The sequence below is a fragment of the Ambystoma mexicanum genome, chromosome 6q (assembly GCF_040938575.1).
Source record: "Ambystoma mexicanum isolate Mex_15411 chromosome 6q, UKY_AmexF1_1, whole genome shotgun sequence".
NCBI classification, from domain to species: domain Eukaryota; kingdom Metazoa; phylum Chordata; class Amphibia; order Caudata; family Ambystomatidae; genus Ambystoma; species Ambystoma mexicanum.
Window position 1 is genome coordinate 795,728,510 of NC_090937.1, and position 16,845 is coordinate 795,745,354.

At 43.7% G+C, this 16,845-nt stretch overlaps 1 protein-coding gene across 1 annotated transcript in view; it reads right to left on the reverse strand.

Moving 5' to 3' along the window:
* CTSO (cathepsin O) overlaps window positions 1-16,845 on the reverse strand; it is a 320,201-nt gene that overhangs the window by 41,222 nt on the left and 262,134 nt on the right. Inside the window, exons 6-7 of the mRNA XM_069631324.1 lie at window positions 5,660-5,823; window positions 281-373 (exon numbers count right to left, since the gene is read on the reverse strand). Coding sequence (XP_069487425.1) covers window positions 281-373; window positions 5,660-5,823 — 257 coding nt within the window. The remainder of the gene's footprint in view (window positions 1-280; window positions 374-5,659; window positions 5,824-16,845) is intronic.

The following is a 16,845-nucleotide window of genomic DNA, read 5'->3' on the forward strand; positions in this document are numbered from 1 at the left end:
TTCCATCTTTTGAGAAACCAAAGTGTTTATGGTAGGTAACTTAGATTTGCTAATGACTAGCATGTACCGATGTAGCAGGAAAAGCCCACGCAATAAAAGAGGGAACTGCATCATACACGAACACTTAGATTTTCACTGACATCGCATTATGGCGAGGACGATTTTTTGGAATGATAGAGAATTTTTCATTAACAATCGTGAAGGCAAGTTTGGCTGATCATATTGCCAGGAGGAATTACTGTAACATATTGCAAACACAAGACCTGATAGCGTCACTTACCACAGACATTGCCACCAATCTTCACATATGCATAACCATTTATTCCCCAAGAAGCACTCCAGGAGTTCCTAACAATCCAGTAAGGTACGTCACCTGTAAAAAAAGACGTAGTAAAATAGGATTGTTTTATTAAGGTATATCAGAAATGCTTTTTTGTATTTAATGATCAGATAACACATTCTATTCTTTAGCAGATGAGAAATAAATATTAAGCCTTCATGAATGCACATAGAAACCTGTATACATAGAGCCATGAAGTGCAAAGGTTGAACCTAGATGATGGGACAGAAGCGAGGCCAGGACCACGACCCACTCTGTGAGACAGTATACATGTAGAAGATACATGGCAGTTATCCCAGCCTCCCCAGTCCATTCCTTGCCTGCCTAGTTTAAAACACCCAAATCTCCTGAAAATATCTTGAAGACCTGGCAAAACATTACCCAATTGGAACAGGAGAAAGACTTGGGGAAAGGCCCTTGTGTTTGTGGAGCCACCACCATGGGTGTCGACAGGCCACACCAAAGACACATTGGTTCATTTAAGGCACACATTAGCGAGTACTGCTTGCATTTGTCGAAAGACCAGAAATCTTTTGGAGTTGTGAATTGTTGCAGACACCATTTCTAACAAGTAGTGGAAGCACAAATGGACGATGGAATGAATGCAAGATGGTAGATGTGGGTATAATGTGGGTATAATATCAGCCAGACCAGTCTGCAGTACCTTGACAACATGTAGTAACCACAAGACCTGCATATACCCAGCACAAGCACTTGAAGTTACTCTAAGAATGGTACATCCTGTAGCTCATCCCATGTGGGGAAAAAGGGAAGCAAGACCAGAGGGGATTGTTGGACAAAGGGGTATCGAGAGCAAGGTGCACATTACAGTGTGGAGGTGCAGCAAGCAGACTATGAGGAGAGAGAGAGGGTGAAGAAGAGTGAAGGTGAGGCAGGAGAAAGAAGAGTGGAGGTTAAGGAGAGAGAGGAAAGAGGCGAAATGATAATGAGGAGGAGCCAAACAGGAGACAGAGGAGGCTGAGAGGAGGAATATAACAATTGGGAGAATATAGAGCATGTTGGAGGATGCAGAGGAGAGAGCAAGATGAAGGGAGGAGGAAACAAAAGGAGAAGAACACAGGAAATGGAAAGGAGAAAAAGAGAAGAGAAGAGGGTGGAGATAAAATAAAGTCAGAGGGGGAAGCAAAGAGAAAATAGCAAAGGAAGATAGAAGAATGTTGGTACACGGAGAAGCTGAGCAAGATGTCATGTAGGAGAAAGGAGCTGAGAATCGATATAGGGAGCATTAAAGGAAGTGGTAGTAAAAAGAGGAAGAAGAAGATAGGTTGCATGCAGGAGGCAAGAAGTAAAAGGAAGTGGCAAGGCAGGCAGGTAAGAAAGAAGAAAAATGGGAGAGGAAAAAAGGAGGAATAAAGGAAAGAGGAGGAGGGGAAAGAAGGTGGGCAGAAGAGCAGAGAGGGTATTATGGGGCCCTCAGACCTTCAATGCTAATTAAATCAAGGCACTCTAACCCAAAGGCCTTACAATATTCCTATGGGTAGCTTTCGTGAGTCATTAGAACACCACAGGGAGAGTGAAGAAGCCTAATACCCCAGGTTCCTTTGTGAAATATTTGGATGTTTGACATCCGCACAAATTACCTGAGGCACCAAGTGTGGTGGTGCCAAGTAATCAAGAAGTAAAGGAGGAAATGCACGGTACCCTGACATGTGAAAGGCATGCCATGAAAAGTGGAAGATCATACAAAAAGCAAATGGAGATGTGCAGGGCTCTATGAACTCCAGACAGTGCAAGTGATTTTTTTCCCACCAAGAAGGTGCATATGTTAAGGGGGAGAGATGGAATGATGGAGGACTACAGTACTCAGAGATGCTTGATGAAGTTGCACCCAAATAGAGGTTTGACAAAGTTGTTTGTACATAATAAAGAAATAGTGACCTTACATTTTGGCTTAAAGTTGTCCCTTAATCTCCCAGAAAGGCAACATTGACATAAGAAGACCACAACTCACAGTTGCAATTGGCAAAACCAAAGTGATCCTTTGAGGCTAGTGGCACTCAGCCACTAGACTCGGCTGTGCTATGCCCAGTAACTAGAATCGGCATGAAGGTTAGGCCTGCTAATCAGTCATACTTCCATAAAATGTTCTGTGCCTTAAAAAGAAGTGTTAGGGGTGTCCAGGCTAGTGGGGATGGAGACCCATGGGTTGCATCACTGACATCCATATAGACATGCATATGCATATTTTCTGGTCTGACTATCCGCTGACAAAGAGCCGTCCTATACACATCCAATATCTTGCAAAAATATACAATTGCAGCAAATTACCACATGTCTGACTACTTTTGTAATGTATGCCTTAGTATGCCCTTTGGTATATTGGCGAAACCTGTAAATACTAATTTCAGAGCAAAAGTCGGATATTCACTATCAAAATGCTAAATCATCAATAGCGAGCCATGTTGAATCTTATGGAGGCACAACAGCACAGCTATGTCACAGAGTTACAGGAAACATATTCCTGCACACCCGAGATTGGCTGGAGAACAACTCTGGAAAGAACGAGAAGTGTATTGGTTACACACTTTAAGAACTTTGCTCCTACTACATTTAAACAAGAACCTTTCATGGGATATTTAAAAATATTATATGTATAGATTGATATCGATTTCACAAATATTATGTTATCATTTAATTAACTTTTTTTATTATTCAAAATTATTTTGTCTATGTTAACATTTACCCACATTGTTTACAAAATACATTTCTCTCCCCCTCCATTGGTAGGCATTCTTAATGTCATTTTTGACCCCAGATATCATGTGACACTACTCAGCTGTTTGACAATCAGGATTTTTCATGTGACATGCTGCTGTTTAAAGTGAATAGTTTTATTTATTTATTTAAGTTTAGTTTAGTTTATTCATTTGTATTGCGCACCAGACCCGAGGGTATGAGGGCGCATGAGCAGCAGGGTGATTCAAAGCTTGGTTACAGGATGCTTATACTTTACATTACATAATTATACTTTACATTACATAATTACAGTGTGACGATGAAGGAACATGTGTACAGTTTGGCAGGAGAGAATGCAGTAGATGTATTTAAAGAATTACAAATATATACAAGTTTAGTATTACAAATTTACAGATTCTCTTAAAGCATGCAACGCGGAGAGCAGCCGTGTGGTGTTAGAGGCGTTAGTGGTTCGTGTTCTTTAACCAATGGATGTAGTTGCGTCTAAAAAGTGAGTAAGGTTGGGGAGTTCTGAGCGATGGTGGTAGGGAGTTCCAGTGTTGAGGTGCTTTCACCTGGAAGCTGTTGCCACCCATTTTAGTGCGTTTAAACCTGGGGACGGTGAGCAGATTAGCATTGGAGGTTCTGGTGGGTCTGATGGGGGTGTGTTTGCATATTCTGTCTGCCAGATAGCGTGGGGCAGCATTATTCAGGCATTTGTGGGTGAGCAATGCTACTTTAAGCAGGATTTTGTCTGTTGTGCTGAGCCAGTTATGGGATTTCCTGATATTGGAAATGTGTTCCCTCCTGGGAATATTGAATGCTGCCCTAAGGGCGTTGTTTTGTAGCGTCTGAATTTTGTTGGTGATTTGTTTGGTGGCTCCTATGTAGAGGGCGTTTCAATAGTCCAGTTTGGATAATACCAATGCTCTGGCTAGTGTAGTGCAGCTGTGGGTGGAGAGGAAGGGTTTGGCTGCTCTTATGAGCTTACATGTGTAGGCCGTAGAGGATGCCATCGAGCTATTTATTTATGTTTAGCTATAGCCCTACTTGATTAAGTGATTTTTCCGGAACCGTTGTAATATGGGTATTTGTACACACAATCTGCATAACAACAATCAATTTCATGTAGCTATTGCATGCATTAAAATACAGAGAATTGTTATTTCACTCACAAAAATATTCACAGCACTAGATGGAAACAGTCAGCGCTTGTACGTCTGAGTGCTCAGGAGGTGTTATTACATTGACTTTAAATCAGTGCATGACCATGCTCAACAGCACCCAAGCAAAACCTTAATTACTTAGGTGTGGCCCCTCTTCTGCAATTAAATATCACCTGACTGACTCAACAGAAGCTGGTAAGCCATTACGGAACGCTGCCAACTTTCAGGAATGAAGTTAAATACAGTAGAGAAATGTGCATACGGAATGCTAAGAGCAGCACCAGTGTACTTTCCTTTAAATGCCTACTGGCCTTAGGAAAATAAATTCATATTATACAGTTGTCAAATGACACCCGTGACCTTAGTAGCACCAAAACTACAACTAAGATAAAGCACATTTTAATATGGATGAGTTCTATCCCCAAAATAAATTGAACTTCAGCAGAATGGGGTTAAATGCAGCCCCCTGGTAAGAATGCCTTAGTAGTTAATATTGTCCGTCATATCTAGTAGCAGTGCCCTAAAGTTGGGTGCCTGACAGACGCACTTAAAACAGTTTATCACCAAAAGGTTTTGACATAGTATACATCGAATTAAAGTGACGGTGTATTTCCCGTTTACATTTCGCACATGGAAAATCTTTCCTGTCAGACATTGGTGCTGGGTTAGTGTGGAGATGAGTCATTCTTGCACCCTTTACCAAAGAATATATACTAGCTGTTGGAAACCCCAGCCTAGGAAGCTTTTTCATCTACAAAGAGCAATTATCGAACTTCATTCCAATGTCGAAATATGAATTCTGAAAACTGTGCCTGTGTCAAAGGAGAGAGTACAATTGAGGAATGGACACCTTTCACGAGTCGCTGGAGAGACTCACATACAGACTTTAGGGAATGATACCAACATTTAACAGGACTTGGAATTCATACCTACAATGCATAGTAAAGATGTCATGTAATGTGCAACCTGAAATGTGCCACACGTGTTGGGTTCTGTGGTTGGGGAGGCATAGATAGTACATGACTCTATTGCAGGGTACCTCTCTTCTCAAACGTTTTGTAATTATATGTCCTATACATGGCTATATGTTTTGTGTTTTTAAGGCAAACAAGCCAGGCGAGCGGGGACATGTTTTGCGATTTTTAAATTGCAAATGTTTAAGATTCGATGGCGGGTGTGTTTTTGGTATACAGTCCAAATGAGAATGAATTTGATGCTAGCCATTCAGTTATCTCAAGTAAATCTCTCTAAAAATGCTCCACTCTTGCAGTTACATGGGTCAGACTAACGTATTCATATGTTTTTAAAATCGAATAAAGTATAGTAGTAATAATAAATATAATAACAATAAGAGTGTCTCTTGTGTTGTGCCCCAAATAAGGGATACACAGAACATTTTGAAGAGTAGCTTGATTTCTATAATATGATATACTGTATTCGGAAATATATTCTGTACCTGATTTGTCGAAGCCAGTTATCAGAACTGCATGATTTGATTCTCCACTGGAGCAGTGATGCTGTATAATGCCCCCCAGGTAATCCTGCCAGCTAATGGCATCCACTAGGACGACCAAAGGACCCAGCTCAACAAGTTTACTCATCATTTCCTCTTCATATCCCCTGAAAGAAAAAAATGGATAATTGTTGTTATGAGGGTGGAGCAGAACACTGGGGTACACAACAACAATCTCATTATAAGCATTCAGGTAGTTGGTGGGCTGGTGCTAGTGGATCTAGGTCACATGACCTAAACATCGTCCAATGTGAAGGCCAGTCAGAGAAAAGGGCAATGCTGGTTGGGTCCCGTTAGGGCCTGGAATGGGCCAAGGGACAGCTACTCTGCCTGTGCTACACCCGGTAAATTTCACCATGTGTCTCCACTCACTGCAACCTATTGCCATTCTCTCCAGAGATCACACAGCCAACACCAAACGCAGCCAGGACAGCTAACCTTATCAATAGCCTCGGTAGACCCCTACAACATCCGCCTTCAATTCACGTTCGCCCTGTTATGAATGTTAATGCCCGCCCAGTGGTCACACATGCTGCCAATATCGACGACCAACAGTGCTCTTGATGCCCTTTTCACTACTGAGACATGGTTTACTCCCTCCTCCCCCAACATCTTTGATGTCGTCCTACTCCGCAGCTATAGCATCCAACATACAGGGAAAACTGATCAATGGCCCTGCATGGCGATTTCAACCCCCACACACAGCTCCTTTGTGTCCCTGACATGCCGGTTCTCCATCTGAAGCTACGACTCAATTACATCCACCTTATTAGGCCACTTCAAGTGAATGGTAACTTCATATATGACCATTCTGACCTTCTGTCCTCAGCAACAGTTTCCTACTCCAACAATATTCTCCTCAGAGATTTCAACATCCCTGTGTCCCATTCAGCAAAACACCTACATGACTCCCTATTCTCTCTGACCGACTATGAACTTTAAACAGATTGTACTCTACCCACGCACGTCAAAGATCACACAACTTTTCCTTCTATCCTCGGTAAGGAAGGTATGGTGTCAACAGTAAGACAGACATAAGTGACCACAGTTCAAGGATGTTTATTGAACTTCAAATAGGGTTTGAAAAATGCCTATTTAATCCTAAATCTAAAAATGGGAGCAAGCTATGACCATCAAATAATAATAATGCAGTCCTAGTGGTGTCTTGTCAAAACAAAATGGCCTATACTGATAAACCTATTGCCAATCCTTACTTCTAAATCCAAACAGTGTGGGAAACAAGTGTTACGAAAAAGATAAAAGTGTTCAAAATATTTTATGTCAGGAGGTTCAGGCCGTTGGCCTCCCCTTCCCATGTTTTCAGGACAGGAGAAGGCAGTTCACTCGAGCGCAGCACAGTCACTGGCTTCTTTAGAACGAGGATATAGTTCAATCATTAGCATCAGGGCCTTCTGTGCCCAATTCTCTTTGCTTATCAAAGTTTCTTCATTCAGAGGGCCTGATGCGACAATATGAATGATAAGTTCTTTTCCTCTTTCCGATGTTCACAAGTACTCAATTTAGATTCACTATTCACGCCGGATCCCCCTCATCCAGTCTCAGATCCTCTTAACACAAAGTTTGTAGGATATTCTTTTCTGGTGACTCACGGTTCACCCCTAATCCCACTCAGCCGGGTTAAGATCATTACCAACACAATGAGTCGCTCTCTGCCGGGCTCGGACCAATTTCGATTAGCATCAACTATCAAAAACATTCGAATGTGCACAGGGTTTGGCTTGACGTGTTGCAGGACGACTTCTATTTCACAATTCCTTTCCTTTTAACATTTTGCCACCTTTCAGTTGGATACCTAACAGAGACTTTCAAATGAGCTCCCACGTGGTCCCAGACCACTCTGTCTACAGTATCGTATCTTGGCTTCAAAGTTCAGTCACTCAACTGCTGTAATAATTATATTTGTGTCGCTTGCCACATATGCTTCATACAGTGTTCTCTTCAGTTTTCTCTATAAAATGTTGCTGCTTGCAACCTTGGCTTCAACACAGACCGGTCTGGTATCGGTTTCCCCAACTCACTTGCTGTGCTGACTTCACTGGTGCTGCTTATTTGTAGGAGCCAAGGACAGTACCACGGGAGCAAACTATTCCCCCGCCTGTACTATCAACGCAGGAGAGCCCTAGTTACCTCTAACACGCAATACAGGATTCTTCAGCTTTGATTCCGGGTCTTACGTTTCATATTCTCAAAGGATCATGAAAGTTACGATCTTTCAGTGAAAAAGGTAAAGGGCACTTTCCTACTTGCAATCCTCTTCGGTCTTGTCGTCTTTCTCCTTGTATTAAACTGCCATCTTGGAACTGCTGCTTCCTTGTGTGCTTTGCCTGGCTCAGAGTGTGCTTTTGTGCTCCGCCTTTTATCTGTGTGGGGAGGTGTGATGGAAGTCAGGTGTGTGTAATGATCAGTAATTGCCTGACCCTGCCTGAACATTGTATTGGGACACATCAGGTATATGGCTCAGGTGTTAGTCTGTTTTCTCTCATAGTGAGCTGTCCATGAGAAAAGCGTTTGTGTCGGAAAAGGGGGCGGGGGGAGGGCGAGTTCCTAAGTATCCTACCTGGTAGGATGGGGTAAAGCTGTTACAGGCAAGGGGATACCGCGTCTCGCCATCTGGTGTCCCACTTCCAATCCCCGAAGACCCCTCACCCGGGTGATCCTCCTGCACTGATCCACCCCCAGGAACTGGATCCAAAAGTGATGGTTGTGTCCTGGCCACCTGGCTGAGAGATCCCACGGGGACAGCGGGTGAGACACCCTCAGGTTTCTCACACATTTCATGATCAACGCCTGCTCCCTTGACTGGTCTGACCACCCCGCAATCCCCCTTCACATCTCATATACAAGGCAGCCCCTACAAGGTCAGGCCGAATGCCGTTTCATTGAGTGCCGAGCCTTCAAGAATTTACCAGTAGACACACTGGAGGCAATGTTCACAATGTTCCCCAACAAAGGGAATGCCTCAGCTCTTCTCTTCGAGATACATTTAGTCACCTTGTGAAAGAATTAATGGATGCCCAAACACCTTTAAAATATAGTCGCACCAAAGCCAAAGAATCAGCTCCCTGGTACACACCAAAGCTAACTGAAAACAAGCACTCTATCAGATACCTTGAAAAGCAATGGCGTACAGACCTCAACCTAGAGGATTTGTCATTCCACAAATTCCTTTGAACCCAATGCAGACACATGATCTCCGAGGCTATGTTGGCTTGCTACACCTCCAATATTGAGGCAGCTGCTCATAGTCGCAAAGCCTTATTACTAATTAATCAAGTAATGTTCCAAGCCCACACCTGTCTCTGAGGTGCTGGCTCCACAAGAGAAATGCAACGGAATGAACATGATCTTTATTAACAAAATTGATAATATCAGAAGTCACATAAATTCCTCAAAACCAGACAAAGCTCTGCTATCCATCGCCGCCCATGCACTGTGTGGATCGGCTTCACTCTCCTCTCTTCTAAGGATCTCTCAGACACACTTGCCTCACGCAAACCCATTACCTAAGCAAGCAATTTCATTCCAGCCTTCCTCATTAAACCACTAACTGGTCCAGCACTTAACACACTCCTCAGTATTGTGAACACCTTCCTCAGTGAACATGCATTCCCGAAATGTTGAAGACAGGTCACACAAGGCCCCTTCTCAATAAACCAGTGCTTGACCCAGAGGACTTAGTCAACCACAGACCCATCACAAGCCTGCACGTTCAACTGGAAGCTTATTGAGAAATAGTGCCCAAACCACTTGCCAAAATTGACCTGCTTGACCTCCTCTGTGATTACCAGTCTGGCTTTCACCCTAACTGCAGCACTGAGACTGCAACCATCCAAGAAGTGGACGATGGGTTGTCAATCACCGACACTGGGGACTCATGTCTCGCAGTAATCTAAGACCCCTCTGCTGCCTTCAACACACTTGATCACCAAATACTTTGCTCCCTCCTCGCTCACACGAAGGGCTTCTGTGGAACCATTCTAAAATGGTCTGCATCTTACTTATCCAATAGGCACCAGGTCCTACAGATGCACTAATTCAGATCCAACCGGCTCCATGGCATGTGTAGAATCACCCCCAAGATTCCATTCTCTCCTCAATTGTCTTCACTACATGTACCCCTTGGGAACTCTCCTAAATGACCCATCATAGCTATCCATAAGAACAATGATGACACTCAGCTGTACCTTAAGGTCAGTGGCCCTCAGGACATCGCTCCCCTCTGCAAATGCCTGGCAACTATCCAAACATAGATGTCAAATGCTTACATCAAACTGAACCAGACCAAGACTGAATTTGTCCTCATTGCTCTGCCCACCAAACAACAATTTATACAACAATGGTCAAATGTTGTTTGGAAGGATTCAGCAAATCCCTGTGCCTCACTGTTGACAGTAGCATTTCCTTCCAAAAACACATAGCCAAAAAGGCACAAACCACATGGCTACGGACCTACACATACTGCAAAATTAAACCCTTCATTGCCCAAATGAATTCCATATTGTGTTTCAAGCCCTTGTTACCTCACATCGATGGGGGAAATGCCCTCTTTACTGGGCGCCCAGCCGCACACCCGGCTGCCATCAAAGCAGCCCACCAGGATTTAGCCTGTCTCATTACAGTTGGCAGCAAATTCAAGTGGATCTCTCAAACACAGTTCACTGGCTCCCCCTCCTGGCAAGGATCATATTAAAAGATGCATATCACCTACAAAGCAGCCTTAGTTTGGAGAAAAGTTATCCCACAAAGAGAACACTACAAGTAGTCCTTATCCCGAGATGCCCATCCATCTGGAACTCAATCCCGGTACCGTTTCGAAATACCCCCAACATCCTCCAGTTCTGTAAAACACTAAATAAGTGTCTCTTTCAACAATACCGGCCAGATGAATAAAAATCCCTCTCTCCTTCCAACAAGTGTACTGCACTGTATAAAGACATACCAAATTCTGGCATCATTCTGGTGCAAAGTTCTCTGTTGCTCTTGAGCTAGGTGAGCGCTATGAGCAATACAATAAAATAAAAAGAGCACAGGTGAGGTTGGTATTGATAAAGAAGTAAACATAAATCATACATGATCTTTGGCGAGAAGAAACACTAATTATCAAAGGGCTTGCCGGCATTCCTCTGTGGCTAAGGGTGAATTTACCTCTGGGTAAATAGAGTAAGTCTTTCTTCTGCCTCCAGCCTACATCTGGCATAAGGTTTAGAATTACCTGGGTCTCCCATTCCCTTAGATTCCCAATGTCAGTAGGACAGGTTGGTGGAATGCTTTGTCAGTAAGGGGCGAACACAAGAGGGAGATTGTACTGTGATAGTGGGTGGTACTTGAGATGAAACACACTCTGTAAACGGCCTATTCTCGAAGCACCTAATGTCCCGACTACAATTCCTATTTTAATTCTCAATCTGTTGTGCATTTGCCAAGGCAGTAGTCACCCAAGTCGCTCACAGTCAAATGGGGTTTTTAACTGCCCTGGCACACTTGTCTGTCTTTCAATTGTCTTTGACCTTGCAGTCGTATTTCCTTTCAAAGATAAATCTGTTGCCACTTTGCCTCCTGGCAAGTGGATTTGCTTTGAAACTGTTACTGGGGCAAGTGCGGCATTGCACCCCTCTTTTCTTAGAGGTTTATTTCGGTACTTTTAGTAGGTGTTCTCTTTGCATAAGGCCTGGGATGGCTCCCATCGGTTTCTAGGCTCAGGTTCCTCTCAGGCTCTTGAGTTGTTCCTTTTCCTGTAACCTGATTTTGTCTATTCTGTGGCTCAATAAGCTCAACAACCCCAGCTTCTGTGTCTGCTCTATGGCCTATTTGGATTGACCAAGGAAGTTTTTCTCCGTCTACCTTCTCTACACATTCTCCTCTCATACCACAATACCCAGCCTGGGATGCTGTTCTAAAACTCTATGATCGGTGGTTGTATTTATCAGTGTGTTAAACAATGATTGTTCCCGTGAGTACTAGTACTAGTGTGCCCCATTCCCCATTCGTTTGAGCTAGTCTGAGCTCTTCTCATAAAGGTCACCCTTCCACCTATTCCCATGTGTGTATTCTTTAATCTTGTTCGATCTCAGTTGCTGTACATGTGTGAATGAGCCTGATCAGCCTGTGCCACAGCCCTTGTGGCCCAAAATCATAAATACCTTCAGTCATGTTGAGATTAGGCAGGCATGCTATGACTGGCCCTTGATCTAGCATTTCGACTTACTCATTGACAGGTAAGAATATCTCTTCATTTAAAATCCACATGATTCCTGTGGTTTTGTTTGCCTTCCACGTGTACTCCTTGTTGAGGTTTGCATCACGTGCAGAGTTTTCATTCCCTCTCCACATCCGGAGCCGAAAGTAGGTCCAGCTGTACTTCGCAGTACAACAGCTTCTCTACAACAGAGGGAGCATCTGTACTGGGGTGAATTATTGTGGTGCTGCCTTTCTGTGGGAGTCATGAAATTCCCTGAACTCCCTCTTGAACTCCCTCTAGTTTTGGTCTCATGAACCATAAATCTACTTGGGAATATGCATTTCTTTCTGGCCTGAATGCATTATGGTTTGTAATGTTGGTCTCATGAACCATATATCTACTTGGGAATATGCATTTCTTTCTGGCCTGAATGCATTATGGTTTCTAATGTTGCCAGAGGGAAGACTGTGGGAGCTCTGGTTGGATCCTCAATGTAACACCTCCAAGGGTCTCATCATGAAGCTGGTGGCTCCCCCGTCCTCAGAGTCGGGCAGTCTCCTTCTCTGAGCAAACACAGTGACGTTTTCCCAGTGTGTACACCTTTATAATACCTTCAAAACAATCCTATTAAGGCAAAATACTGTAAAACAAATAATGGAATAGCAGGGCTCTTATTGGTGCCAAGACCAAAGGATGTGTTCCAGCTGTCTATATGAGCCAAGGAACAGCACATGTGATGTTAACCCAGCATGCATTCCTGAGAATCTATCCAGTCAGAGTGGAAACATTAACTACTAAATTAGGATAAGTGTTGTCCCAGTCCAGGAATGTTAATTCACCAAAAGTCCAAAGGTAGTGAAAGTAATATTGCATGCGCAAAATGTGATGTCAAATGACCTTTGACTCTGGTATCATCAAAATAAGTGACATCACATGATCGTTTCATACCAGTGTAGCCATATATGGTCATTTACTGCCACCTAAAGCCGGTAATAGCCTCACATGCTTGGTATAGTAATTATAGCTAAATATGGGCCAACACTCTGAGGTGCCGACATATTAGTCCCAGCGTAGCTTCAAAGTCTATATAGTCAGTTAGTGCATCATATGCCAGGTATAGTCACCATATGAAAGGTGAACACTTGGCATGAACAGGCGCTGGCATGAACAGGCGCTGCCACAAAATGCTGAATGCAGTACTAAATACCTCAGAAAGGGCACATAATGTCAGATATTGCCTCATATGTCGGGTTGACTCACCATACAGTATGAATGATATGGCCTCACGCTAAGTTTCTGCTATCATATACCAAGCAAAGCCTCAAATACCATCTAAACCAGTTAAGGCATCATGTGCATGGTATTGCTACTTTATTTAAAGGCACAGCCTTGCATGGAGAGAGAGGTGTTGCAAAGTTTCCTGCATTTGAGATGATTGTAATGCTTTAACAGAAGACTTTTCCATAGTGTGATGGCCATCACTGAAAAGTAACATCTATACCATGTTTTTTAAACAAATGCATGGTTGATAGAGGAGATGAAAAGATCAAGTGGGGACAGTGGGTGGGAGAAAAGTGGAGACTTGTTGTAAGACCTTGTAAGCAAAGCACAAGGTATTAAAAAAATATTTTAGACCACACACCAAAGGTGATGTCCCTGAGAAGGGGTAATAAGAACTTGGTATGAGGGTTTTCAGAAGTAGATTGGGAAGCACAATGATGAATGCTCTGAAGTTGATTGATCAAATATTTGGGAAAGCCCATATAAGCAGAACTGCAATAATCGAGTTGTGATGCAATATAGGCACTTGAAATGAAATAATAATGATATTTTATTTATATCACGCTCGTACACAATTGTTTACGACCAGTTACCTTGTGCATCTGACATAAGCAGCTGGGCGTTCATTCAAGTTCACTTAATTTGAAAGAAGCTGTGTGGTTTTGATAAACTGTGAATTTATGGAGAGCTGGCTAACCACAATGATGCCCAAATTGCAGACTTGGCATAATGGGATAAGAGGTGCATCTGCAAGAATGGCCACACATTATTGGTCCAGATAGAAGGTTGAAAGGCACACATTAAACCCTCAATGTCATCAAGGACATGCAAATTGAGAAGGAGTTTCCCAGGGTATATTCACCATCCAGTTGAAGCAGTATTTGAGTGAGATCAGTGTAGTTGAGAAAGTTAGTCAAGAGGGTGGAGTAGCTTAACCGAGGTAGAAAGCAGAAGAGCCAACAGAGTCCCCCACAAGTGGCAAAGAGTGTAAATTCAAAAGGTGAGATGGAAATTACCTGTTCAAGATCCAGTCTTGGGTAATTTCTTGAATTCCAAAATGGCCAACAAGGCAAAAGAGGATGCTGTGGTCATTGGTGTTGAATGCTTCACAAAAAACAGGATTACCGTCACCAACCACCATCCCTCTGAAGGTCTTTCATCACAAAGACAATGACAAGCTGTTTCCCCTTTCCAGGGCCAACTCCAGCTTTGCCTGTCAATGTTGGTATGGACGTACATCGTCCCAGCCAGGCAAAAATGTTCAGGCTGAGAGAAACCTACTAGCACGAAATATTGTGGGACTAGGCCGAGGTTTGCACAAGAAGAGGCGTACATTGTTTTTAGTGTGGCTTGACATATATTAGATGCTCACATGTAGCAACAAATGTATTACTGTTGCGGTTGCAGAAGTTATAGGTAGGGCAGCATTATACACCCATATTTTATTTGAAATTTTTTGAAGTTATGGAAAGTAGTGAGGTGTGGGAAGAGTCGACGCAGGTGGAAAATGGAGTCTGAAAGATATTGTTGAAGCGAGATCAGCGTGTTAACATGGCAGAAGTATCGTCATATTGGAATTTAAGGCCTGCTGAAAAAAGAATAGAATGCAATCCCGGATATGCAGCTGCAGCTCTTTGTAGCTCAGCTCCAAAATCGAATCCCCTTTTTCTGTTGCCTAGGACAGAAGTTGAGGTCAGAGGCACCCACAGAGCACAGATAAACGCTAATTGTATCCAGGTGCAGAGCATGAATAGGGTGGGAATGGAATGTGAGCGGCAAGGAGAGCTGGTAGGGATGCACCCTTTGAAGGACAAATTTATGGGAGCAGGGCATAAGGTTTAGTGAAACCACTGGGCAAGGTTAGATTTCGAGTGCTACTGCCCTCACCAAAGAATGGTCATCCCATATGAATTACAAGTAGACACAAAACCAACAGAAAAATCCTCGAAATTGAGACTCAAGAGTGGTACCCCAGTCACGTGATTACTCGGCACCTGGGGTCTATTGGAGATAAGGGGGAAGCTGTGTCTGGAACGTTCCGTGATTTAGGATAGGAGGCACAGATGTGATGCCAATAAATTAAGTACAAGGTCGTGGAGACAGCGTGTGTGCGCCACAGCATCTGGTATAGTGAGAAGGCATATCGCCCATTAATGAAGCATTGGGATAACCCATTTACGATTTATTAATGTGCCAATGTTAGGGAGAATTCTCTTTGAAGGCTAATTTCCCTTACCTATAGAGTCCCCCAGCAGATTTGCAGGATTTCAGGGGTTTGTTTTTTTACTCCTACTAAGAGTGAGACTCTCTCACTCTAAGCTGTATTTTGATGTATGTTTCAGCCTATTTTGTGCTTATGGGCTATGGGGTTTTTCTCACCCTCATAGGTATCATCTTTTTACATGTATGTTACACAGCACCCTCAGTGCAGTAACCCAGGGGTGTCGTAGCGACCACCAAACAGACTCCATACCCTGGGACTGACTACTGTCTCCCAGGGCATGTAAAGTTACCATTGACTTTACTAGTCAATAGTTATGAACAAAACCAGTACAACCCATCTTACTATGTAAGTACTGGGAAGGGTTAATAGTTTTTCCCTGGTGTTCATTTTCGAGGGGGTACCGTACAGTCCCTCTCTCCAAAGTTTCTGGCTGGTGGCAGTGGTTACTACCGTAAATATTCGACCGCAAATATTTCCCCATGGGATTTTCCCATTGTTCGAGGCTACCACTTTTACTGACAGCCTCTAACATACCGCTGGTTTATTTTAATATTAACTTTACTCCGGTAGGTTTCTTTCTCGTGTCTTTCTCTGAAATCCTAACCCAGGTCGGGGATCCTTTGTTCGTCCTTTTGGCGGGCTTCTGCACAGAAGCCCTCCTTTCGGCGCCACTGAGTCTGGGGTAGACAGGATGTGTGGGAGGGGGAATAGGCACCCTGGACAGGGTTACCTAGGCCACGCAAGTCGCACTCTGCCCTGATAGGTTGGGGGGTTACCCCGCCAGGATAGCCACCCCACTGTGTGAGTGACAGCTAGGCTGTATGAATGGGGGTCTTTCTGTATAAAAGCAGGGTCCTGAGGACTGGAGGACAAGACGTCACCACTGGAACTAAAAAGCCGAAGAGGAGAGAAGCCAAAGACATCTGCAAAGACTGAACCACCGGTGAAGCCCTGCTGCATATCCTCACCACTTTTCTCCAACGTCTCGAGAATATCTTCACCTGCAAGAGTCTTCTTCCCTTGAGCTGGTGGGGTCAACCAGTTCGCCAATCGCCTTCCAAGACCTGCCTTGGTCGAATCGCCAGTGCCAAGCACTAGGAGACCGGATAGCCACGCACCCGTCCACCACGGCCGCGATTTAAAGGAGCGTACCTTTTATTCTGTTTTGGCAGCACGGCGGTTGGTTTCATCCCTGGGCAGTGCAGTAACTCGAACCTTCCTCCACGACGAGAGCCTCTCTTCTTCTGCTGGATCTCCCGAACGTCAGGAACTGCCAGGAACTACCACCACTGCAGGAGCCTCTTCCACTTTCAAGGTACATTGTTACGCCAGGCCTCCCATTTCGTTGGGTATTGCTAAAGGTGTTTTAAATCCTTTACGTACCTTCTGGGCTGGCCGCCTTTTTGTCTAACATTATCTTTCTAC